Source organism: Microtus pennsylvanicus, chromosome 7 (assembly GCF_037038515.1).
Source record: "Microtus pennsylvanicus isolate mMicPen1 chromosome 7, mMicPen1.hap1, whole genome shotgun sequence".
In the NCBI taxonomy this organism is placed as follows: domain Eukaryota; kingdom Metazoa; phylum Chordata; class Mammalia; order Rodentia; family Cricetidae; genus Microtus; species Microtus pennsylvanicus.
The window spans coordinates 586,632-609,945 of NC_134585.1; the positions used below are offsets into that span (position 1 = coordinate 586,632).

Consider the following 23,314-nt stretch of genomic DNA (forward strand, 5'->3'; position numbering starts at 1 on the left):
GGCTAGCCGCCTAGCACACAATCAGCCATGGAGTAGGAAGGAAAGAAAGATACCTAGAATAAAGAAAGGTAAACCACCCAGAGACAAAATGTAATTAAAGAGAAATGGGCTAATTTAAGTTAGAAAAGCTGGCTAGAAACAAGCCACGCTAAAGCCAGGCATTCATAAGTAAGAATAAGTCTCTGGTTCTCTACTCAGCAACTATGAATTGCTACTTTCTCAACTTTTTGGTATCAAGAAAATAAACTAGTGAGCTGTTTCAGCCGGTGAAGGCATTTCCTGCCAAGATTGGAAACTTGAGTTCAATCTCTGGGACTCACATGGTGAAAAGAGTAAACTGTCTCACACAAGCTGTCCTCTGGCATACACACAGACATAGACACACACTCACAAAATAAATAACGATCAATAATAAAGAAAATGAATCTGCAGGGCCGAGGAGATGGCTCAGTGGTTAAGAGTACTGGTCACTCTTCCAGAGGACCCAAGTTCAACTCCCAGCACCTCTATGGTGGCTCACAACTGTAACTCCAGTTCCAGGGCATCTGATGTTCTCCTCTGACTTCCTTGGATACCAAGTATGTCCATGGTGCACAGATACATATGCAGACAAAACACCCATATGCAAAAAATAAATAAATTTATTTTAAAAAATTAAGCCAGGTAAGATGACACATACCTTTAATCCCAGCCCTCTGGAGGCAGAGGCAGGCAAATCTCTTGTGAGTTCAAGTCCACCCTGCTCTACATAGTGATTTTCAGGACAGTCAGGGTTACATAACAGAAAGACCCTGTCTTAAAAAAAAAATACAGAATGGAGGAAATAATCTGCTGCATTCACCTTGGTGAATAAATTCTCCCCTTATTAAAACCTTGCTTCACGGCTGTCAGGAGCCGTTTCCTCCTAAAATCATTACAGGAACCATCACCCTGGGGAGTCTGCAGAGAACCCCACACCCCCAATTGTGTTAAGAATCATTCTATTGACAGAGCCTACCCCACACTCAATTAGCTGTTAATAGAGAGCTGTTAGCGGAACCCGCCCCACATTCCAAACTATCTAGAGAATTAGGTGTGTCAACTCGTGACTTCCTGGCCTATGTGACCTGACCTTTCGTAATCTCCTGGCCAATGTGACCAATGTGAACCACATGGCAAGAGCCCAGGCCCCTGTGACCCCCCCCCCAAACTCCTTATCCTATATAAGCTGTAACCTGTCTCTAATAAACGGAGGCTTCAACAAATCTGCCTGGCCTTCTTCTTCTCTCTTAGCCCATTATCTTCCAGATAGTACCTCTCCGTGACCCTGGAATAACTGAACTGCAGGGTGGGTTACAACCCCTAGACTGAGTAACCCACCCAAGGTGGTTTACACATGGCTTTCAATGAGCTCTGAAGACTGTGTCTGAAAGGCTGGGTTAACTCTAGAGTAATCTATGCTAAGGGAAGGTGCTGCTCCAGTTGGTGGTAGGAAGTGATAAAATATGAATGCCTACTATATTCCCTTTTCTAATCTCCTTTTTCCTTTTCCTCCCTCACTTAGACAGGGGTCCTTCTTTTGTACAGTACCTGTATATACCTTATCATAACCCTCGCCACATTACCTGGTGGCAGAGTGAGTCGCAACCATGAGTTCTTCCCTATTCAATGCCAAGGACTTCTCTTCAGGGTTGTGTGAAGTTTCTGCTGAATTAATGACTTTATTGTTGTTTTATGTATACGGGATGTTGTGCTTGCATGTATGTCTGTATGAGGGTGTCAGATCCCCTGGTACTGGAATTACAGATAGTTGTTAGCTGCTATGTGGGTATTGGGAATTGAACCCAGGTTCTCTGGAAGAGCAGCCAATGTTCTTAACCAGTCCTTCTGCTGAATTAAGACATTCCATTCTGGAGGGAGGTTCATTAAGACTCATGAAATAGCCAACTGCTGGATCCCAGGAAGTTCCCCGGGTCTTGACAACCAGAGAGAGGAGACTTCTGACCTGTCTGATACCTGCACGTCCTGCAGAGGGCTCCGGGGTTGCAGCTTTCCTAAGTCATCACCCACACTATGGGAGGCGTTTGTAGTGATGCAGAGCTGTCTGAACATCCACGTTCACAGAAGTCACTGCAAGAACTAACTTGCTTGCCACGTTGGACTTATGTGGAATTGTTGCTTTGGTCTGTCATTGGTGCTTCATCTGGGGTAAGGAGACATTTATCCATGTCTCCCCAGGGAAAGTCTTCTACAACATTCACTCATCTCCAGTAATAAACACAATGCCTAGCACATAGGAAGAGTCTCAAAACTAAACTTTTCATACAAATAAATTGTATGTTCTAAGTCAGAACTTCAGGGACTAGTTAGAATTTCTCCAGTAAAAGCACCAAAGTACCCACCAAAGCGTAAGATTATATTGAGCTATAGTAACATTATTAAGTTAACTTTGAAAGCTGGAAGCAGGAAGAACCAGAGGTCCCAGCAGATGAGAAAACCTTATCCACTACTATTGCACAACTAGGTCTTCCCAGCTGGGGGACCTAACATGTCCCACAATGCTCATAATCCTCCATAAATCTGATGAGCAGTTGTTCTTATTTTAAAAACAAGAAAATAATGTTTAAAAGGATAAGCTGGACTGGCAAAAATGACTCAGTGAGGGCTGGAGAGATGGCTCAGTGGTTAAGAGCATTGTCTGCTCTTCCAAAGGTCCTGAGTTCAATTCCCAGCAACCACATGGTGGCTCACAACCATCTGTAATGAGATCTGGTGCCCTCTTCTGGCCTGCAGGCATACACGCAGACAGGATATTGTATACATAATAAATAAATAAATATTTTAAAAAAATGACTCAGTGAGTAAAGGTTCTTGCTGCCAAGCCTGATGACCTAGGTTCAATCTCTAGGTTCTACATGATGGAAGAGCACCAGCTCTTGCAAAGTTGTCCTCTGACCTCTACACTGACCCATGGTGGTACACACACACACACACACGCACCCACATGCACATATACAATAGTTAAATATAATCCAAAATTTGTTGAAAGGACAATTTGAACAAACACAAAGAAATTTGAAATATCTAGGCAAACTTTCAAGCCCAGACTGTCTGATCACTATGTATGTATGTAATAGAAATACCACCATTCATCAACTTATGCAGACAACCAGAACACAAAAAAACAGGTTCATATAAGAATCAAGGTTTCAGCCCAGCAATGGTGGCACATACCTTCAATCGCAGCACTTGGGAGGCAGAGGCAGGCAGATCTCTTGAGTTCAAGGTCAGTAGGATCTACAGAGTGAGTTCCAGGACAGCCAGAGAAACCCTGTCTGGGAAAAAACCAAAAAAGAAACAGTTTCATCACCAAAGCTCTGAAATTTTACTGATCCTTTAATTTTCCTATTTGAGTTCTCAAAAAGGGTGGCACAGCCAGGAATCTCCTTCCATATGGTTTTATAATTGTGCTCACTTCCTCTTCGTCCTGAGATTTTTCCATAAGAATATCCACTTTAATCCGACTTGTACTGGACGGCTGGAAAAGTGGGTACGCAACAACCCTTTCGAACTCCTTTATCTCTTTCTTCCCTCGACCGCGCCTCTCAGGTAGTGGAATCTCGCTCTGGCTTTTTCTCAAGATTCTTTCTTTGAGTCTTTGCTCGAGAAGTTCCCGCCCTCGAATCATGCGATCTTGATGATCTTTAATTTGGTGCAGCTCTCTCTCGTTCACCTGCCTTCTTCTCTGTGCTTTCGGGGTGCTCTGCTTTTCTGGCACAATCTTGGGGAGTATGGTTTCACTGAGGAGTCGGGTCTGCCTCCGGGCTTTGTTCTTAAATTCTCTGGCCTGGCCTGCTCTGAGAATGTGCCTTTCTATCTGTTTCTTCTCTCTCTCGGGCACAAAATAATGCAGTTTGTGTCCCTCTGTGCTTGGTGGTGTTTCCTCTTCCACTTTCGTCTTTGTTTCCCCGCCGGTGTCTTCTTTTTTCATCATTTCCACTATTCTTTTATTATAGTAAGACTCGGCTTTTGCTAGCCAGTAGTCAAGAGAACAAGCTTGCTCCCTGCAGAGCGCTCTGCTCTCCTCTCGGCATTTCCGGGTCACCAAGTGTCTTGCTGCTATAGTATGCACACCACCAAGACTCTGTCAAAGTGAGGGTCAGAGTTTTATAATTTTCCCTTCAAACACATTTAAAAGCACTTTGCTCTCCTCAATACTATCAAGGAAGGAGTCTTGGTACATGTCTTAATCCCGGAACTCTGAAATCATAAGCAGATGGATACAGACACACACAAACACACACACACACTCACAGCGTTTACTTACTTCAGAGTAACGATTCAAATTTTAAGCCCCATGCTCCCAGGCAAGCCTGGTTGTTTTGAAACTACCCAGTACCCATCACCAATAAATTACTAGGTTTTAAAATCCAGACTCTGGAGGTTGGTGTTGGGACAATTTCCAGGCGCGAAAGCTGTGCTAGAGGAGTACCACCTCAAAGTGCCGCCTGTGCAGAAGGATTTTAAACCCCAGGCTCCTTTTCTGGGTAACTCCAAACTGTACAGTCTACAATTTATTTACCAGGAGCCTCTTCTCCAGTGGAGACTGTTGACCTTCTGCAATCCTAGGGTCTTTGGATGCTTTTGCCCAAGCCAATCTGGAAGATAAGAAAACCAAAGGTAGATTGGAATGTGGGAGATGCCACATTTGCTCACCCATCCTCCTTCCCGGTCAAAGAACTCAAATATCTGGCCAACAGCAAAGGCCATTTCTCCACTGAGAAACCACTGAATTTCCCATGGTGAAAAACGATGAAGGCCATTCTTTTCACGTGAACTAAAACCACACCTCTCCTGTGGACTCAGTGTGAACCACTCAGAATCTTGTATTTGGGACTGAAAGCGAGGAGGAACAGGCTCTTTGGTGAGGGGTGGCCTGAGGACTCCCAAACCAGACTGTTCAGTCTCGAGGCCTCTTTTGTCCTCCGAGGTAACTCTAGGCTCTCGTTTTGTCAGCTCACTGTCTCTCCGCACTTTATCCAACCAGGCCCTTTGTGCCTCTATCAGCACATACAGCATCTTTGCTCTGTTTTGTTCTGAGATTCTATTCTTGTTTGGTCTGTCCCTCTGTCAAACATCCTTCACCCTAAATCTGTTTTGAGACTATTCCTGTTGAGACCCTGCAGGCAGAGCTTTGTGGCCCTCTGTGTTTGTTTATCAAGGTGATGGCACCACAAGTGAAGGCCACTAAGGTTTTATGAGTCATTCCTGCTCAAACCTGAGTTTACTGTGAGGTCGCATTCGGGCCACTGCAGCTGACTAACACACAGCATGGGATCCTCAAACTACAGTCAAAAGCAAAGGCTTTGAGGGCTGACAGGAAAAAACCTGAGCCATAATTCTATTTCCTCAACATATGCTGCAGGGCAAGCCAACTACAGTTTCCTTATTTATAAAGTGCAGATGTAAGACAAGAACTACCTCTCAGGGTCCTAAGGAACAAGTGTGGTTTAGTGTAAAGAGAGCACGTGGTACATTCCCAGTAAACATCAGATACCTGCCCGTTACAGGCGAGCCCCTTGGTCTCTGGGAGTCTTCCTAGTATACCTCATCAGATTCTCCTTCCTCTGCAGTTTCATTTTACAACTTAAAAGTCCATCACTATTGGGGGCTGGAGAGATGGCTCCATGATTAGGAGCACTGGCTGCTCTTCCAGAGGACCTAGGTTCGAGTTCCAACACCCACATAGCAACTCATAACCATCTGTAACTTCAATTATAGGGGACCAGACTCCCTGTTCTGACCTTCATGGGCACCAGGCATGCAATGTGGTGTATATACACACATGCAGGCAAAACTCTCAAAACAAAAAATTTGTAAAAGCTGATCACTATATTTGGTATCTATGGTCATATATAACATTTTAATATTGAAATTTAGAAGTATATAAATTATAAGGCAAAACCACAAGTAGTTGTTTATAATATGGAAGAGGCTCTAAAATCTAACATTTTGTTCCACTGACTTCTTATACATTCCTTTAAGAAAAGATTTACTTATTTCTATTTTTTTGTTTGCTTATTTTTCGAGACAGGGTTTCTATGTGTAGCCTTGGCTGTCCTGGAACTCACTCTGTAGACCAGGCTGGCCTCGAATTCACAGAGATTCGCCTGCTTCTACCTCCCAAGTGCTGGGATAAAAGGTGTGCGCCACCGCCGCCTGTCTTTATTTCTATTTTTAATGTGTTCTCTTGCTTTGCCTACATGTGTCAAAACATGTAGTGCACTCAGAAACCAGAAGAGGGCATCAGATTCTCTGGAATTGGAGTTACAGTTGTTAGCTGCCAAGGGTTACTACTAGGCCATCTCTCCAACCCTTCTTAGACATTCTTACTTGCTCATAGTTAGAGATTGAAAAAAATTACCATCCTAGTCACGCACACACACATCATATTTATTTTAGAAACAGGCGTTTATTACATGTGGAGGCTGGCTTAGACCTTGCTCTGCAGCCCAAGGTGGCCTCAAACTCACAACCCTCCTGACCCAGCTTCCCTAGTGCATGCACCACTAGAGCATGTACCTATTATATCCCTGTAGACTTTATGTCCCTGGCTCAAGTACCTACGAGTGTACTCTCTCTGTATTCTAACTATTCATCTGTATTAAGAGAGAGAACACAGAGTTCAACTATGCAATCCCAGTCTCAGCTCCAAACCTGGCACGGGTGCTCAGTACTTATTGGATAGACAGAGCTTTTGCTAGGAAAGGAAAATCGTGCCTTACGCTGTTTGTGTTCCTTTACTGCACTAAGGGAAACAGTCAAACCAAGTGGCTGTCTGACAAATGTCAAACTTTAAAGGGAAAGTGGGGTTAATTTCAATTTCTACTTTGAAAGAAGACACAGGGGTGAAATTTAAAATGCCCTACTCTCATGGGGCTCGGCAACAGAGCTTTGTTAGACAAGCAAAATACCGCCCAATTTCACCCCTAAGTAAAATGACAGGGTCTAAATAAAATGATGTCCTTTCGACATCTTGCTGAGGGTTTTTGACTCCTTCCCCATGGCTTTATCGCACACTAACTGCGTGTACAGAAAGACAAATAGTTTCTCCTAAGAGTAGAGCTTGTGTCCTATAATAGTGCCGGGGAGGGGGGGCGCCCGCCTTTAATCCCAGTACTCGGGAAAGCAGGTGGTGAGTTCAAGGCCAGCGTGGTCCACAAAGCGAATTCCAAGACAGTCAAGGCCTGGCTACACAGACAGGATACACAGAGAAACCCTGTCTGGAAAGGAAACAAAACAAAAAGACCAGCTTTAGCATGGCAATCAGGTTGGCTGCTGGAGGGCTGGGAACACCGTTTTCAAGCCGGTCCTTCTTCGGCGCCCTAGTTTATTCCTTACTTTGTAGCCTTTAGGTGAATGAAATACCTACCCCATTGTTCACTTAGCGGATAGCAAGTATTTAAACACGAGTGAATGGGAACTTAGGGGAGTGGAAGTGGTCGGCCAGTGAAAGCCAAACCTAATCCCTAGTAAATCAAAAGAGGCGCTTTTGATTAATGCTAGCCTCCGTCATCTGACAAGAACCCAAGGAGAGAAGAGCCCTAACCTCACTCGTTCCACCACTTCCAAATCCCTAAAAAATCTTTCTCGAATGTCACCCTCACCATTCATCCCCTGCTCGGTTCGCAGCCGATTCACTCAAGTGCTCAGGGCAGCAACCGGTAGGGGGAGGCAAAAGGAAGCACGAGGATGCTTCTTAGCTTTGCTTCTCGCCACTGAGCAGCCGCCAAAGGCGGAAAACGTCTCGGGAACCGGCGGGAGCTGTAGTCCTCTTAACCCGAGGGTTAATCAGTTGCTCTGGAAAAACCAGTCCAGTTTCGGGGGGGGGGGGGCACCGCAGCCCCCTTCCCCCTGCTAAGTGTAGGATTCCCTACAGAAGAACAGGATTTGTGCGCAGAGTGAACGCAGCGGGCGGTCCAACCCTGGCTACTCGCCTGGCTACACAGTTACCGGACCGTGTGCGGCCTTCAATTCCCTTTCGTTAGAGATTCGCCTCCCTCCCTAGCGCTCGCTCGACCAGAGGCGCCACTAATTATGACGTCACGGCCCAACAGCCGCCGGGACGCGAGGGCGCTCTAGCCCGCCGGGCGCACTCGCTGCCCGACGCCCCGCGAGCCGGCGCTCTAGCCCTCTGCGAGCTCTGGGTTCTTGTTGCACCACCTCCAAGGCAAGACCCCTGTGTCTCACTAATAAACTTCCCTTGGCTCATCTGCCATGGAACTGGCCAGCCCCCACTCCAATTTTCAATCAGACTTGGATTTCTGCCCGGATTGCGGCTCGGTCCTGCCGCTGCCCGGAGCTCAGGATACTGTCATCTGCCCTCGCTGTGGCTTCTCCATAGACGTGCGAGGTGAGGGGTTAGTACCACCCAGCCGAGGGTGCAGTGGAAGGGTCCGTGGTCGGGTGGTGGGGGTGACTTCAGCACTGGTTGGGTTTAATAGGCGATACCTAGAGCAGGAATCTGACAGCCGGACTGATCCAGGGGGGAAACTCGAGTGGGGTATGTGACCCACCTGCCAGAGTGTTGCTGGGATTTGTGGCCTCCTCCGTCTTTTCTAATGTTAACTTTTTACTTCCTGGGCAGATTTCGAAGGGAAGGTTGTGAAGACCTCGGTTGTGTTCCACAAACTGGGGGCGGTCATACCTACATCTGTGGATGAAGGACCTGAATCCCAGGGACCAGTGGTAAGTTGATAAGAACTGGCTCCCAAAGAACAATGGCCAGGTGCCTGTGGGGACCTGGTTTTGCACTCCATTCCTGGAGAATTTCTGGGAGGTGCAATCGTCTGATTGCTGTACAAAGCAGAGACTTATTGTGACTAGGTCTCTATATAACCCATCTGTTTCGTCCTAGGTTGACAGGCGCTGCCCTCGATGTGGTCATGAGGGAATGGCGTACCACACCAGACAGATGCGCTCAGCTGATGAAGGACAAACTGTCTTCTATACCTGTGTCAACTGCAGGTGAGAATCTTCTTCCCCCACCCCCTCCCACCCTTTCTCAGTGCAAACAACAAAAGCAGTGACAGGCTGGTACTAAGTATTTCATTTGGTCCAGTCCATAATGGGAGGCTTGTAGCCCTTTTTTTTATTACTTGTGATTTTTGAGATGGGTGATCACTATATATACCCAGGCTAGCCTTGAACTCTCACCCAACCACACAGCCCAGGTTGGCCTTTTTGTTTGTTTGTTTTTCGAGACTGGTTTCTCTGTAGCTTTAGATTAGAGCCTGTCCTGAAACTAGCTCTTGTAGACCAGGCTGGCCTCAAAGTCACAGAGGTTCGCCTGCCTCTGCCTCCTGAGTGCTGGGATTAAAGGTGCGCGCCACCATCGCCCGGCTTGCCTCTGCTTCCAAAATGCTGAGATTCATGCATTTGCCACTTCACCTGACTTGTTAAAAAGATGTTTTCGTTTGTTTGTTTTAGTTATTTGTAGGTGTTTTAGGTGCATATTCAAATAATCAGGAGACATTAAATCCCCTGGAGCTGGAGACACAGGTAGTTGTGAGCAGTTGGATGTGGGTGCTGAGAACTGAACTATCCGGACAGCCCCCTTACTCTTCACAGCCAGTAAACTAAATCTTTTAAGATAAAGGAAAGCTGGGTGTGGTGACCTGGAGGAGGATTATTCATTCAAGGTCAGCCTGGGCTACAGCAAGACTCTGTCACACACACCAAAAGCTACCTGGAAGGAAATTTTAAAACACAGACATTGGTTTGCACAGTGGTATGATATGATGAAATCTTCCACCACAAAAGGGGTGACTGTATATAATTAATCTTGCATGATTCAAAGAACATTGCCTGAATAGTTGTCTAGTTCCACTGTAGAACATGAGCATGTGGCTTTCTGTAGTTTTGCTTTTTGTTATTGTTTTCCTTCTTCCTGGGGTACTGCCAGCTTTATTCCAGGGCGTCGGGCATGCAAAGGAAGTGCTCTGCCCTCCGCTGTACCCTGAGCTCTCTTCTGTTTGCACTTTTCCCCTTTTTTATTTTCTTATCCTCCTGTTTCCACCTCTCAAATGCAAGGATTCCAGATTACAGGCGTGTGCCACCAGAGCTGTTTCTTATGGTGCTGAAGATTCAACCCAGAGCTTCATGAGAGCTACATAAGCATTCTACCAAGTGCTCTACATGTCCAGCCCCTTAGTAGGCTTTCTGAAGCTGAGAATTAAATTTATCGGCTGTTATCTCATTGCAGCGTTGCTTGTCCCCCATGCTCTCAGTTAGTTATTAGATCCCACAGTTCTCATCTTGTCCCCTGTATCTTCTATCCCGTTTCTGCTTATATTGTCTTCTGTGTCACTGCTCCAGGTCTTTGCTGCAGGTCATCAGGTCTACCTTCAATCTGTATGTGTATGTGGTGGTGAGGGTGTAGGATGTATGGTGTGTTCGTGTGGATGTGTGCATGTATTTGTGCAAGTGTACATATGGAGGCCAGAGTTAGGCACTGGGTGGCTTCAGCAAGTGTCTTTATCTCTCTCTATCTTTCTGTTTCGAGACAGGGTTTCACTATATTCTTAGTCAATGTGGAACTCTGTGTAGACCAGGTTGGCCTCAGACTCACAGATATCCATCTGCCCCTGCCTCCAGAGTGCTGGGATTAATGGTGTGTGCCATCACCTCCAGCTCTCTACCGAGCCTGGAGCTCAGGCTGGGCTGGCTACTCAATGAGCTTTGGACATTCATCCTTGTAGTGGCATTCCATCTGTATTTTAATAAATAAGTCTTGCCTGGCGATCAGAGAGTAAAACAGCCCCTCTCGTCAGCCTTACAGACTGTGTGGTAATGCACACCTTTAATCCCAATAGCCACACTGGTTGCCATAGAAACCAGGTGGTGCACGCCTTTGATCCCAGAACTAGAGAGGATTGTAAAATGGGAGGAGACAGACAGCTCTCACACACTGTCTCATTCTGAGATTCTTGGAGGCAGGGGCGCCATTTTCGGACTGAGGTAGAGGGAAGAGCCACTGGCTGGCTGCTTTGTTTTTCTGTCCTTCAGGTTGAACCCCAGTTTCTCTGAGTTTTTATTAATCGTGCTTCACATCCTGTCTGTCCTTGTCCCGTGCCTCCCAGTCCACTGGAGTCCAGTCTGTGTATGTGGCCGTGACACCAGCATTTTCTTTATTTTCAAATGGGTGCTGGGAATCCAAGCTCAAGTCCTCGTGTATGTGCAGCAGACACTTTGCCACCTGAGCCATCTCCTCAGCCCCTGAGTTACTGCTACATTTTTTTATTTTTGAGTCTCAATTATTTTATTGAAATCATCTGAACAATTTAGTCCATTAGTCATTTTAAAAATTTCAATCATTTTATTATAACATTATGTGTATGAGTGTTTCACTTACATGTTTGTAAGTGTGCCATGTACATGCCTGGTACCCACAGAAGCCAGAAATATGTCAGATTCCCTGGGACTGGAGTTACAGGTGGTTGTGAACCACCATGTGGGTGCTAGAAATCAAACCTGGATTCTCTGCAAGAGCAACGAGCATTCTTAACCACTGAGCCATCTCTCCAGCTCCCATTAATGATTTTAAATTGCTCCTTTTACTTTAATTTTGTATTGAATATATTAGACATGTTTCTATGTGTGTGGTAATTTCTGATACCCACTGTTTTTTGTGGGTCTGATGCTGTCTATTTCTGCTGACTTTCTCATAGTACTTTTTCACTTTGTAAATTTTGGCTGTATGACTGAATTTTGGTTTTCTGTTTTGGAGGTCGGGAGGTTTAAGACAGGGTTTCTCTGTAGCTTTGGAACTCTCTGCAGGCCAGGCTCGCCTTGAACTCACAGAGATCCGGCTGTCTTTCAAGTGCTGGGAGTAAAGGTGTGTACCACCACTGCCCAGCAAACTTTGGTTTCTTAAGGTCTGGATGAATTCTGCATTTCCGGCATAAGTAGAGTTCTTTGAGATAGATCTCTGTCCTGGGAAATTTTTGCATATTTGAAGGTAATAATCAGGTATTAGTTACATTAGAGTTGAAGAATTGTTTAGGGGAAGCTCACCCATCTCTGTCATAAGAGAAAGTCCTTCATGGGTTTTTATCTCATCTCACATTGCTAGAAATTCTCTCTGGTTAAATATAATAAGTCCTTTCTTTCTCCATAGGTTTCAGGAAAAGGAAGATTCTTGATCTCTCCTGGCAACTCAGCAACACTGCTCTTCCTCTTGGGAGGTGAAGACAGTCCTTTGAGGCCTCCCTCCCCTCTGGGTACAGTGCTCTGTTCTCAGAATAAGATTATCACCCCCACCTGGGCGGTGGTGACACACCTTTCATCTCAGCACTTGGGAGGCAGAAGCAGGTGGATCTCTGTGAGTTCAAGGCCAACCTGGTCTACGACAGCTAGTTCCAGGACAGGCTCCAGAGCAACAGAAAACCCTGTCTCGAAACCACCCCCCCCCCAAAAGATCATCACCCCCAAAGCATTCCTTCCCCAAGCTGAATTTACTAAAGTTATATTTTCTACGAAACTTTGACGTTATGTGTGTTATTCATAATCTTACTCTGGCCAGGCTCGTGGCATATGCCCTGTAATCCCAGCACTTCAGGGGTAGAGGAGAAGGTTTCAAGCTTGAGGACAGTCAACTGTGTAAGGAATTCAAAGCCAGCCAGAGCTACCTAACAAGATGCCTAAAACCAAAAATAACAATAATCTGTCTTACTCCAAAGGAAATTTAAATGACCTAGGATATGGTTGTAAAAAAGAAAACAAAACTGTAAGGATAAAATAACGGAGTCTGGAATGAAGCTGTTTGGGTCTGGGGTAACTGAGAGATTCACCATGACCATGAATACATTTTAATAAGAAGCTTTATTAAATTCTGGTACTAGATACTCATGGCACCAGGACTGCAACCAAGAGCGTTCCCAAGATGCAGCATCCAGTCAAATCAACCCAAGGCTTATAAAGTTACAAAATTACATATATTCTCTCTACAAGGAGAGGCAGGGTCTAATTTTAATACGTCTTGCTGTTGAGCAGTTTGATTACAAAAGCAGAAATAGCAGTTAGTCCTATGACCTGCTGCAGATTTTACAAGATCTGTCTATTTAAGAATAGTCTTTACAGAGTGGTGGTGCAGGCCTTTGATCACAACACTTAGGAGGCAGAGGCCAGCCTGGTCTACAGAGCGCGTTCCAGGGCTACACAGAGAAACCCTGTCGGGGTGGGGAGGGGAGGAGAATAGTCTTTAACTCTAGGAAAAGGGAGAGCCCTGAGAACTGGTAAGGTAAGCTAGGGGCTTACATGTTTGAGGCATTTTTTGTTTTCCCAAGCATAGTAACTCTAACTGTAATGTTAACTATCACAAAGTCAATACAAATAAAGCAATTAGACATATATATTTATATATATAAATCCTATCTAAATCTAGTTCCTCTTTGTAAGGAAAAGTTGGGATTTTGGGATGGGTATTGAGAGATTAAACAAAATTTAACCAGATGTATTTGAATGTTGTCCTGCCCGCAGCCTAGCCTTCGTATTCCTCAAACTGGGAGCTAAATGGCAGTCTGGGTATCTCACATGGTTGGAAAATTCCAAAGTTTAGTGTACCCTCGCTCCAGGACCTGCAGACAGGCAGAGGACTAGTACCCAGTGCATTTCCTGCTCCTGGAAAACCATTTCTCGACAGATGATAAGAAAACGGAACTTGGCTGAGTCCCACTTACTGTTCTACCAAGGATTACTGATAAAGCAGACAAGGGAAGGGGTGCCGAGCAGCACATCGGCCTCACTTCCTCGGCGACCCGCAACCCGGAACTGCCCCTCCTCCAATGAACTTAGGACCTGGGCCAGTTGGCCCCGCCCCTCCATGACGTCACTTCTGCTAACTGCGGCGTCTGCGCACTGCTACAGTACGGCGGAACTAATCTGCTGACGCCTGCGCTTTAGTCAAGTGGTGCTGGGGAAGGGAAACTGGGTCCTGTAGCATGCGTCACACCCGGAAGTGAAAGGCCGGAAGTGGGGTTGGACAGGTTGTCCCCAGGGGTGGGGAAGCAGAGGCCCTGGAGGAAGGGGGAGAAAAAGAAGCCAGAGTATCCTGGCCACTACTCCGAATCGTGTACCGGATCTCTTAGCTCTCAGAGGCGCAGGAAAAGGGAAGGGTGTCTCATCCCGCTTCCTCGCTTTTCGCTTTAGCCATGGCGGAGGCAGGGGCCGGGCTGAGTGAGACCGTCACTGAGACAACGGTTACCGTGACAACCGAGCCCGTGAGAAAGGCGGGCGGGGGGGCTATTTAGGGGTCTGGGAGGAACTGGGAGGGAAACGGGTTTGGAAAGTTGGAGGGTTTGGGATCTGGGACATGTGGGGTTGACTCTTAGGAAAATCGAAAGGGAATTGGGATGTTTGGAGCGGCTGAAATCATGAAAGTGGTCAAGGAACCTTTAATCCGCAGTTACAGTTAGGGCATAGGTGTTAGGATTTGGAGTGGGGGTCCGTGTATGTAATAAACGGAAACTGGGTTGAGAAGCAAGGAGGATACTAGGAAGAAATGAAAGGCCATTTGAGAAAGCATGGTTTTGGAGGCAAACGTAAAGAACGAGTGCTTACCAATAGTCATGGAATGGGTGCCTGTTTAAGTGGAGGGAATGAGGAAAGAAAATAAGGTGAAGGTAGTTTTGACAAGTCAGAGGGGAGAGAAGCAAATGAGCAAATAGATTTTTTGCAAAATCAAGTTAAATTGCTTTTGAAGGGAGAAAGATGCGTTGAGTTTAATAATGTCTGAGTTGCAGGAGCTTAGAAGGTTAGTAATTACTACCAGAGATGCCAGGGTGTTGGAGAGCCCTGGACTTAAAGATGAGAGAGTTACCAATGACGGCTTTCTTTGGAAGAGGACAGTTTTGGATTCTTGTTTTATTTTGCTTGTTCAGATGTATGAGGAGGCAGAAGCCAACCTTGGATGTTTCTCAGGCACAGTCTATCTCTCTTTTTTTTCCCCTTGTTGATTTGAGAGAGAATCATTTTTTCTGGAGCTGCCCAAATCAGCTAGGCCGGCTAGCGAGAGATCTGCTTCTCTCGACATCTCCAGAACTGGGATTTGCAGATATACACCACCACTACATCTGACTTCCTTTTTAAAATATGGATTCTAGGAACCAAACTCAGGAAAGCTCTTTGCCAACAGAGCTGTCTCTATAGCCCTGCTTTTTTTTTTAATTTTTATTTTGTTTTTGAAAGAAAAGGGACTAGCTTCTGTCTCAGTCTCCTAAGTGCTGGAATTACATGCTTGTAATAAGATGTATGGAGAAAGAAAGGGAGGCTGAAGACCAGCCACAGGGAACTGAGAAAATAACTTTCTTGTACTAATACCACCAAGGATGATGTAGAACAAAGACGAAGAAACGGGGAAGGTTGTGTTTTCCTTTGAAGACTTGCAGGCACCTTCCCAGGGTTAAGAATTGCCTTTTTTGCATACTAGTAGTTATCAAGAATAGGAATTGATATTCCTCATGAACTGGTCAAAAACGCGTTCTGTTTTGACTCCCAGCACCTGACTCCTCCAGTGACATGGTGTGTGGTACTGACTGAGCCAGGGAAGAGAGAAGAAGAGGTTCCTTGGGAAACAGGAAAGGTCAAGAGGAGATTAGCTAGATGGGCCCATACCTCTTCACCTTACAGGAGAATCGGAGCCTAACCATTAAACTGCGGAAACGGAAGCCAGAGAAGAAGGTGGAATGGACGAGTGACACTGTGGACAATGAACACATGGGGCGCCGCTCATCAAAGTGTGAGTGCTGGCGGCCCAGCAGCCGGAGCCCCTCCCTCCCAGATGCCTCAGTCCCTAGCCCCTGCATCCCAGATGCCTCAGTCCCTAGCCCCTGCCTCCCAGATGCTACAGTTCTCTTATTTTCTTGGTTGGAAAGGAAAATAGATGGGGGTGATAAAACTATGAGTTAGCAAGTCTGTGGGGCAAGCCATGACAGAGTGGGAGAGAGGTGCTTCTGATTCTCTGAAGAGACAAGGAACATGGGTGCCTGAGTCCCTGCGGTGGGCGAGAGGGGCACTAAGAAGGTCGGATTCTGGAAGGTAAGAGCAGACAGTGCTGGGAGAGAATTTTCACATAGCTGTGGAGGAAATGGAACGGACTGAATATTGTATTCTTCACCCTTTTTAACTGGTTTCCTCCCTCTCCTTCCAGGCTGCTGTATTTATGAGAAGCCTCGGGCCTTTGGTGAGAGCTCCACCGAGAGCGAAGAGGAGGAAGAGGAAGGCTGTGGTCATACGCACTGTGTACGGGGTCACCGCAAAGGACGGCGTCATACAACCCCAGGACCCACCCCAACCACTCCCCCACAGCCTCCTGACCCCTCTCAGCCCCCTCCAGGACCTATGCAGCACTAAATCCCTCTCCCTGTTCATATGTCTGCCTGGCCCCAAATGTATCCATCTGGCTACATGGGGAATCAACCCATGGTCTGATCCCTTCTCCTGCCCCCTCCTTCCCTCTCCTGCCTGATAGAGAAGAGGAAGAGGAGGGTGGATAGAGACCCTGGAATTCTGACTTGCTGCTGTTCCAGAACCCAGGCTTCTGGGTTCTCCCAGCCCCTTTTTCCCTACAGTTTCCCCCCCGTGCCTGGGATCCAGGCATCTTGGTCTCAGTTTGTCCCTTTTGTTCTCACTGCCAAACTACCTGTCCTGGGATCCAGTGATCTTGGCCACCTGCACCCTTAGCTTGAGCCCCAAGCTCTTAAACTGGGTTTTCAACAGTCCCAGCTTTCACTGCCAGGACCCCACTCAGATTCCAGGCAATCTTGCACCCCAGCTCTGCATAAATCCTGGCTACGGTTCTTCCACTTCTGCAGTTACCCTAAGTCTTAGTCCTTGCCTGTGGGATTCAAGGATTTATGGAGACCAGACCATAGGGTTCCCCAGCCCCTCCGCTCCTACATACCCCTTCTGGCCCTCAAAGGGAGTTAGGAGAGGTCTTTGTCAGTCACATCTATAATGGAAAGTGGACCCCAAAATAGTCATGACCTGAATATAACATTTCTGACAGAGCTGGCTGAGACCAGTGACTTAGAGCCAATGATATTCTCAACCTTTAATCTTTGAGCTTCAGCGCTGTTGTCCAAGGGGCCTGGGTCTCTAAAAGGAAAGAGGGAGAGAGCAAAGAGATGAGGGACGGGCCCCTGCAGAGCACTCCTCCCTTTCCTGCCTAGCTTTGATGTCTCTACCAACCCAGGTGTCTTGCTCTCAGCCCTCCCCCACTGGTGCTGGCATTGTCCTCCAGGCCTCCAGCTGTGCACAGTACCGAGATCAGCAAAGCCCATGCCACCACTGAGATCTCATTTATTGCCACAGATGCACAAAATAAATAACCTAACATTACACAATGTGTTAAATACAGGCCCATTTATACACATGGGGAGAATGGGAGACTATACAAGGATGTTTCGGATGCCTGGGTTGCTCCCAGGTTGAGTAGGGGGATAGCACCATTGGTTCTTTTGTGTGCAAGATGAAGTTCCAAGGTGTTTAAATAAAGGAAAAAGGCTATGAGCATAAAAAAGTCATAAAATGTAGAGAGTAGACTGGCTTGCATATATATCCCAAAATTTAAATTTTAGGCTTCAGATCTGAGGGCCTTAGGTTATGAATTAAGCATCTTATTTTAGGACTTTTCTTGAGGGGAATCCTCAGAGTGGACCTCAGAAGGCTCCAGCCTTTCTGCTGCGGATCAGGCCCTGAGCCCTTTAAGATTAGTGGTAAACGCAGACTGTTTCCCAGGACTGGTGGTGCAGAGCCTTTCTCTATCCCTGCCTGGAATGATACAGAAAGGGAACTCAAAAGGTTGGGTTAGGGCATGGAGACACAGGACCAGACTGGCTTAAAAGCACTGATGTACAAGCCAGATTGAGGTCTTGCTTTGGGAAAAAGAATGTAAGTTGGTAAAGGGTGCTTATTAGTACCCCTGCTGCGACAGGTGTACAGACATAATCAGTGAAATAGGTGGGGATTTCTGCACCAGAGAGAAGTGGCCTCAAGGCATCCGGTATAGGCTAGGGTAAGAGGTAGGGGACCAGACGCTCAGCCTTCTCCTGGCACGATGCGCAGCGGGGCCTGGTGATCGTAAGTGCACAGCAGCGGGAAGATGCGCTCCCCGAGTGGGCCCGGCGCCTGGAAGGCGAAGAGCAAGTCCAAGGAGCGGCCGTCGTAGAAGGCCACACGGCCCCGCTCCCAGTCCAAGTCCACACGAATGCGCTGCGGCGGCGGCCTGGCGCCGCCTAGCAGAGTGGGCTCTGGGGCCGTGAGCGCCCATAGGCGGCCGCCGCGGCCCTCCACGGCCCATACAGCCTCGGATGGGCACAGCTTGATGAGGCCCTTGCGCGTCACGGATTCCCCGGCCGCGCCCACGGCATAGCAGCTCTCCCCTGCATCCTCATCCTCCGAGGTAGAGTCTCTGAAGGACGCGCCCTCCACGGTCTCCACCTCCCAGCAGTGGCGGCCTGAAGCGAAGCCCTGCGCACCCAGCACGGCTGGGAGTTGGTCGAAGCGCGCTGGACTGTCCAGGGGCTCTGGCGTTCCAGGTGGAGCCAGACTCACGCCGCGGTAGTCAGAGGAGATGAGCAGACCACGGTGTGCAGTGCGAGGGTCAAGCGTCAGGTCAGCTGCAGAAGAGAGGCAGAGGAGAAGTTTATAGAGTCCAGAACGAGAAGGGTAGGAAAGAGACCGTGAGGGCACTTAGGAGAAAGAAGTGCTTGAGTTCCCTAGACAGCTCAAAGGGCGACTGGGATCAGAAAGAACTAAGGCACAGAGCAGGTGGAGGCAGGCCACCGGGTGCTATGATGCACCACTTTTGTGGAACTGGACTTGGACAAGGACCATGCTGGTCCAGGGCAGGGACCACTGCGTGGAGACAGGAGAGAAGACTGTCTGTTTTTTGGTGTTGGTGGAGGAAGAGTAGCTGACTGGACTTCTAGGGAGAATGAGGACTAATACTGCAACCATCTACAAGCCGGACTGTGGGGATACATGCCTTTAATCCCAGCCCTTGGGAGGCAGAGAGGGCAGCTCTGTGAGTTCGAGGCCAGTCTGCACCGCAAGTTCCAGACCAGCTATGGCTACATAGTTATGACCCTGTATCAAAACAAAATGAAATATAAACCCTCGAATCTGTAGCATCTGGGTGGAGCATGGGAGCTAAGTCAGTAAGACTACTGAGAGAGACTGATACTGGATAGGAACCAACTTGATTAAAGGAGGGGCAAAAGGAGGACTCCAAGGTATCCAGTAAAACCAGGCCACTCACCCTCGCAGGGGCAGGAACCGGACAGGCCCATTTCTACAGAAGGTGCAGCCAGAGAAGAGACAGAGATCTTCAAAGGTACCAGAAAGACCACTGAGTTTATAGGTATGGGGTGCTTTAAGGAAATACTTCTGGATTAGGACCAGTTTGGATTAAGTGGGATGGATGTGTGACTAAGGGGTAGGAATGGTAACGCATGGAGAGCTACCTTGGGAATGGGCAAAGGCACAGGAGATGCAGGAGTCTTGGGACCCTTCTCACGAAGAGCAATGGGAGACGGTGGCAGCAGCGATTCCTGGGGGCAATCTTGTCTTGTTTGGGTGCACACCAAGAATAAGGCTATTTTTCTGAGTTAAACCGTGCCTCCTGGCCAGATGTGGTGTAACAAGCTCATAGCCTCTGCACATTAAAGGCAGAGACAGGAAGGACCAGAGTTCTACACCAGCCTAGGACACATAGGAAGACACTGTTTTAAGAGGTGTGTGTGTGGTAGGAGAGGGGGAGTTTCAATTTTGTTCCCTAATTTGTTCCTGAATTTACCCTATGCAGGAAAAGGATATTCCCAAAGGTAATCAGGTAAGAACTGAGATCATTAGGGTGGACCCAGATGCAGTATGACTGCTACCTTAAAAGGGAGAAGAGACACTTGGACACAGACACAGGCACATAGAATAAAGCCCAGGTAAGACTATCTGTAGGCCAAGGGAGTGCTGAGGCTTCCGGAAGCCTGGAGAGAGGCAGGGAACAGATTCCTCCAGAGCCCTCACACTCCTACTTCTATATTTTGAAGTGTGGAGGTTGCTCAAATCACCCATTTGTGGCACTTTGTTTTTTTGGCCCTAGGAAATCGAAGCTGATACGGATGCCAAAAGGGGCTTGGCCATTTTTGACAGCTGACAGGGAGCAAACAGCACAGATCCTGCCGCCTCCCTCCTCACCTGTCAGTCTGTGGAGCATGTTTTTCACTACAGGGTAATCTTCAGGAAGGTCCTCGTCTGAGATGGATGACTTGGGTGCTGGGACCTCAAATCTGCACAGAAGAAGGAAGGGTCAGGAAGTTATCAGCCTTCCTGTCTTTTGATGATGGTTCTGAGGACCCCGATCCCTAACCCACTCGCTCTTAACAGAAACAGGTGCGGCTATACTCCAGAAGAGACAAAGCTCTGGGCCTGGAGAGGAGGTGATGGTTACTGTTGCAGGTAGTTGGAAGGAAGAAACAGTGAAAATGGAACTCACCGCCTCCACGTCTTCCTCATATCCTGGTATGGGCAGAAGAAAACATGGATGTGAGTGTGAGGTTCATATGGTGAGGCATCCTCCCCTCCACCTCAGGCGAGCGCTGAGTGGTTGTTACCCCTCCCCACCACCTCTTAAAATGGTCTTTCTTTCCTCCCTCTGCTCCATTTTTCTCTTCTGTTCTCCCCTCTCTTTTTCATGGCCTTCCTTTCTGCTCACTCCAAAATCACTTTCTCCTCATGCTCTTAGCTCCATCCTTAAAGGGTTCTCCCTTCCTCAGTCTCCACACACCAGCTTCTTGCGTGTGTTCCAGACAAACGTCCACCCCTTTACCATAAAAAGGGAACACACACCCATATTCCTTGAGTTAAGAGTTGTTATATAAAACCTCACAATAAAGCTGCTTCCCCTCTTGCCTTAAAAGCTCGGTGGCGTTTATTGGGCTCTTTGTTTTATGTCTTTACCCTCAGGTCCCTGAACTCAGAAGCGTCCCAAGCGGCCCTTCAGATTTCATAGAGAACCGTGACAGCCAGAAGAGGGCGCTGGATTCTCTCCCCTCCAAACACTGGGGTTGCCCTCCTTCCCTTTTTTCTGTTGCCCAGAGAGGATGGCTGGCGAGGCCAGTGTGGCGAGGGAGAAAACAGACGGCAATTACCCCTAGACTAATTAGGTCTGTGCAGTCTTCAAAGGGCGGAAGCAGGACCCAGAGCAGGAGGGCTGCTAAGGGGAAATAAACCAGATGCGATACCCTTGACGTACTGCAAGGAATGGGAGTGGTTGATGTCCAAAGGGGCCCAGGGAGGGCCTAGTGGGGAGATTGTAGGGTTGCAACGTGGAAATCAGCCAGAGGCCTGCCAGCTGCTCACCCGGACCTCGCCTCCGCCTGTTTCCGCCCCTGCCTGGGGACCTGGGAGGAGCTGAGAACAATAACAACTCACAGCTCAGCTAGAGCTTGTGAGGGGAACCCTGCCTCACTTGCGAAGTTTGCATCTGCCCAGCGGGCCCCCACCTCATTTGCCAGTCTCTTCCTTTCCCATCCCTATTTTTCTGCACCTAGGCTCAACTTTGTCTTCAGTGACTCTGTTCATTCGGCCCTATCTCCACCCTCCCTGGGCTCCTCCTCGCCCTAACCTGTTCTGTTCGCGTCGCCCCTTCCCCCTTTCTGTCTCCCACCGGTGAGCCCACTGAGTCCCGGCTCCAATTTCCATGCTCCTTGCAGGCAGGAGGCTTCTGAGCGTCCTGTCTACCACCAGCACAGTCGTTTCTGCCTCTACAACATCTTAACCCCCAGCTCCACTGATAAGATTCCAGACGTCTGTCCGTCATTGTCCTCCTCCTCTCCCGAGAAGTGTCAACTCCTTAAACTTTTCCTAACTTCCTTCCTCAAATTGTTCACTCAAGACTTGCGCTCTCTCTCTCTCTCTCTCTCTCTCTCTCTCTCTCTCTCTCTCTCTCTCTCTCTCTCTCTCTCTCCTCTCTCTCCCCCTCCCTCCCTCCCTTCCTCCATTTCCCCCCTTTTTTTCTCTTTCCCTCCCTCTCTTAAAATTTATATTTTAAATTCCTCTCTCTTTTCTATGTAACCATCTCTGGGTTGGAACTCGCTTTGTGTACCAAGATGGTCTTGAATTTGCAGCAATCCTCCTGCCTCTGCCTTCCCGGTGCCAAGCTGTCTACTATCCGTATCCCCTTTAGGGCTTTATAGTTAAAAGCACGGCGTCCACCTTTGCTAGGACACCCACAAACCTCTTCTTCACCAACAACCTGGACCCGCGAAGAAGGCTGACCTCCTTACCTCTCCGTGCGGGTCCAGGCAGCCCATGGTGGGGATGCGGCCCCCGCGTCGTCTCCCAGTCCGGGCCCCCGGCTCTGCCAGTTTCTCACGCAGTCCACGGCTGATGCGCACCTCCACTGCCAGACGCACATTGGACCTCAGGCTGCGTCGGGGACACGGCTGGCCACAGCAGGGGCAGGAAGGGGGTGCCGCCTCCGAGCGCGGCGCCGCCGGGGTCCCCCAGCAGCGCGCCAAGCACGCACGACAGAAGCTGTGCTCGCACGCCAGCAACACTGGGTCCTCGAAGGGGCCCCCGCACAGCGGACACGTCGCCAACTGCTCCAGACGCTCCACCAACCCCGGGCCCAGCTCGGGAGCCTCCATGGAAAGCCGGGGTCCTGACGCACCCTGGCCCGCGACCGCGACCGTAGCAGCCGCCCCCGCGGGCGCAGGTGGTGGACCACCCCCGCTGCGTGCTGACTCGAAGCCCCTCGCTGCGCCTCCCTCATTCACTTCGCACCTCCTCTCTACCCCTCTCTCGGGCTGCCTCGCTTACCCAGATCAGACTCAGCGCGTCTCCTCACCACGTCAGGTTTTATAGGGAGGGAGGAGGCCCCGTGCAAGGAGGTAAACAGCAAACCTTGCGTAATGCCCCATCTGGTTCTCCCGCTTTCTTAGTTAGGTTTTGGGGAACAGAGTGTAGAGACTGAGGTCCCAGAGCTTAGAAGGTGAGCACCAGGGCATGCTCTGTGAGCAAGGTGGCAATGTTGGATTTGGTAGACCCCGTGAGTGATTCCCTGAATAACGCGAATCACCCCCCTTAGCCTGTGGTGTGTCTTTTGGTGGGCAGGGTGCCCAGGCTCGCTCTTGGCATGCGTTGCCTGCATCGCCAGAGAATGAGTCATCACAGGTGGTTGGCACACCTACCTCTGGGGGTTAGGGGCCCGGAAGCTCAGGTCCTGGACTGTGTGGCTCTGGCAGGCCTTTGAGTGTTGGCATGTGGCTATCACCCC

The 23,314-nt window shown here is 48.4% G+C and overlaps 4 protein-coding genes across 4 annotated transcripts; 2 read left to right on the forward strand and 2 right to left on the reverse strand.

The window, feature by feature from the left end:
• Positions 1 to 3,200: 3,200 nt before the first annotated feature.
• LOC142853563 (RNA polymerase I subunit H-like) lies at positions 3,201 to 5,058 on the reverse strand. Its single transcript, XM_075978722.1, has 3 exons — positions 4,829 to 5,058; positions 4,562 to 4,637; positions 3,201 to 4,123 (listed from the first exon to the last, which is right to left on the reverse strand). Exons 1-3 carry the CDS (start codon positions 5,056 to 5,058, stop codon positions 3,365 to 3,367), a joined length of 1,065 nt encoding a protein of 354 aa, XP_075834837.1. The 3' UTR covers positions 3,201 to 3,364.
• Positions 5,059 to 8,046: 2,988 nt separating this feature from the next.
• Positions 8,047 to 12,520, forward strand: Polr1h (RNA polymerase I subunit H). Its single transcript, XM_075979219.1, has 4 exons — positions 8,047 to 8,392; positions 8,627 to 8,727; positions 8,897 to 9,006; positions 12,158 to 12,520. Exons 1-4 carry the CDS (start codon positions 8,257 to 8,259, stop codon positions 12,180 to 12,182), a joined length of 372 nt encoding a protein of 123 aa, XP_075835334.1. The 5' UTR covers positions 8,047 to 8,256; the 3' UTR covers positions 12,183 to 12,520.
• Positions 12,521 to 13,996: 1,476 nt separating this feature from the next.
• Ppp1r11 (protein phosphatase 1 regulatory inhibitor subunit 11) lies at positions 13,997 to 17,390 on the forward strand. The gene is made up of 3 exons (XM_075979221.1): positions 13,997 to 14,258; positions 15,667 to 15,775; positions 16,187 to 17,390. The coding sequence occupies exons 1-3, from the start codon at positions 14,190 to 14,192 to the stop codon at positions 16,387 to 16,389; spliced, it is 381 nt and encodes a 126-aa protein (XP_075835336.1). The 5' UTR covers positions 13,997 to 14,189; the 3' UTR covers positions 16,390 to 17,390.
• A 151-nt stretch (positions 17,391 to 17,541) lies between these two features.
• On the reverse strand, positions 17,542 to 22,990 carry Rnf39 (ring finger protein 39). Its single transcript, XM_075979220.1, has 4 exons — positions 22,323 to 22,990; positions 20,531 to 20,553; positions 20,233 to 20,324; positions 17,542 to 18,656 (listed from the first exon to the last, which is right to left on the reverse strand). The coding sequence occupies exons 1-4, from the start codon at positions 22,683 to 22,685 to the stop codon at positions 18,076 to 18,078; spliced, it is 1,059 nt and encodes a 352-aa protein (XP_075835335.1). The 5' UTR covers positions 22,686 to 22,990; the 3' UTR covers positions 17,542 to 18,075.
• Positions 22,991 to 23,314: the final 324 nt, after the last annotated feature.

Coding starts and splice junctions, on each gene's coding strand:
- LOC142853563 (XM_075978722.1), bottom strand. CDS start 5,058: ATGCTGTATGTGCTGATAGAGGCACAAAGGGCCTGGTTGGATAAAGTG. Junction 4,638..4,828: donor ACACTGAGTCCACAGGAGAG/GTGTGGTTTTAG, acceptor CTTATCTTCCAG/ATTGGCTTGGGCAAAAGCAT. Junction 4,124..4,561: donor CACTGGAGAAGAGGCTCCTG/GTAAATAAATTG, acceptor TCACTTTGACAG/AGTCTTGGTGGTGTGCATAC.
- Polr1h (XM_075979219.1), top strand. CDS start 8,257: ATGGAACTGGCCAGCCCCCACTCCAATTTTCAATCAGACTTGGATTTC. Junction 8,728..8,896: donor CTGAATCCCAGGGACCAGTG/GTAAGTTGATAA, acceptor GTTTCGTCCTAG/GTTGACAGGCGCTGCCCTCG. Junction 9,007..12,157: donor TATACCTGTGTCAACTGCAG/GTGAGAATCTTC, acceptor CTTTCTCCATAG/GTTTCAGGAAAAGGAAGATT.
- Ppp1r11 (XM_075979221.1), top strand. CDS start 14,190: ATGGCGGAGGCAGGGGCCGGGCTGAGTGAGACCGTCACTGAGACAACG. Junction 14,259..15,666: donor TTACCGTGACAACCGAGCCC/GTGAGAAAGGCG, acceptor TTCACCTTACAG/GAGAATCGGAGCCTAACCAT. Junction 15,776..16,186: donor GGGGCGCCGCTCATCAAAGT/GTGAGTGCTGGC, acceptor CTCTCCTTCCAG/GCTGCTGTATTTATGAGAAG.
- Rnf39 (XM_075979220.1), bottom strand. CDS start 22,685: ATGGAGGCTCCCGAGCTGGGCCCGGGGTTGGTGGAGCGTCTGGAGCAG. Junction 20,325..20,530: donor ATGAGGAAGACGTGGAGGCG/GTGAGTTCCATT, acceptor TCTTCTGTGCAG/ATTTGAGGTCCCAGCACCCA. Junction 18,657..20,232: donor CATGCTCCACAGACTGACAG/GTGAGGAGGGAG, acceptor TCTCTTCTGCAG/CTGACCTGACGCTTGACCCT.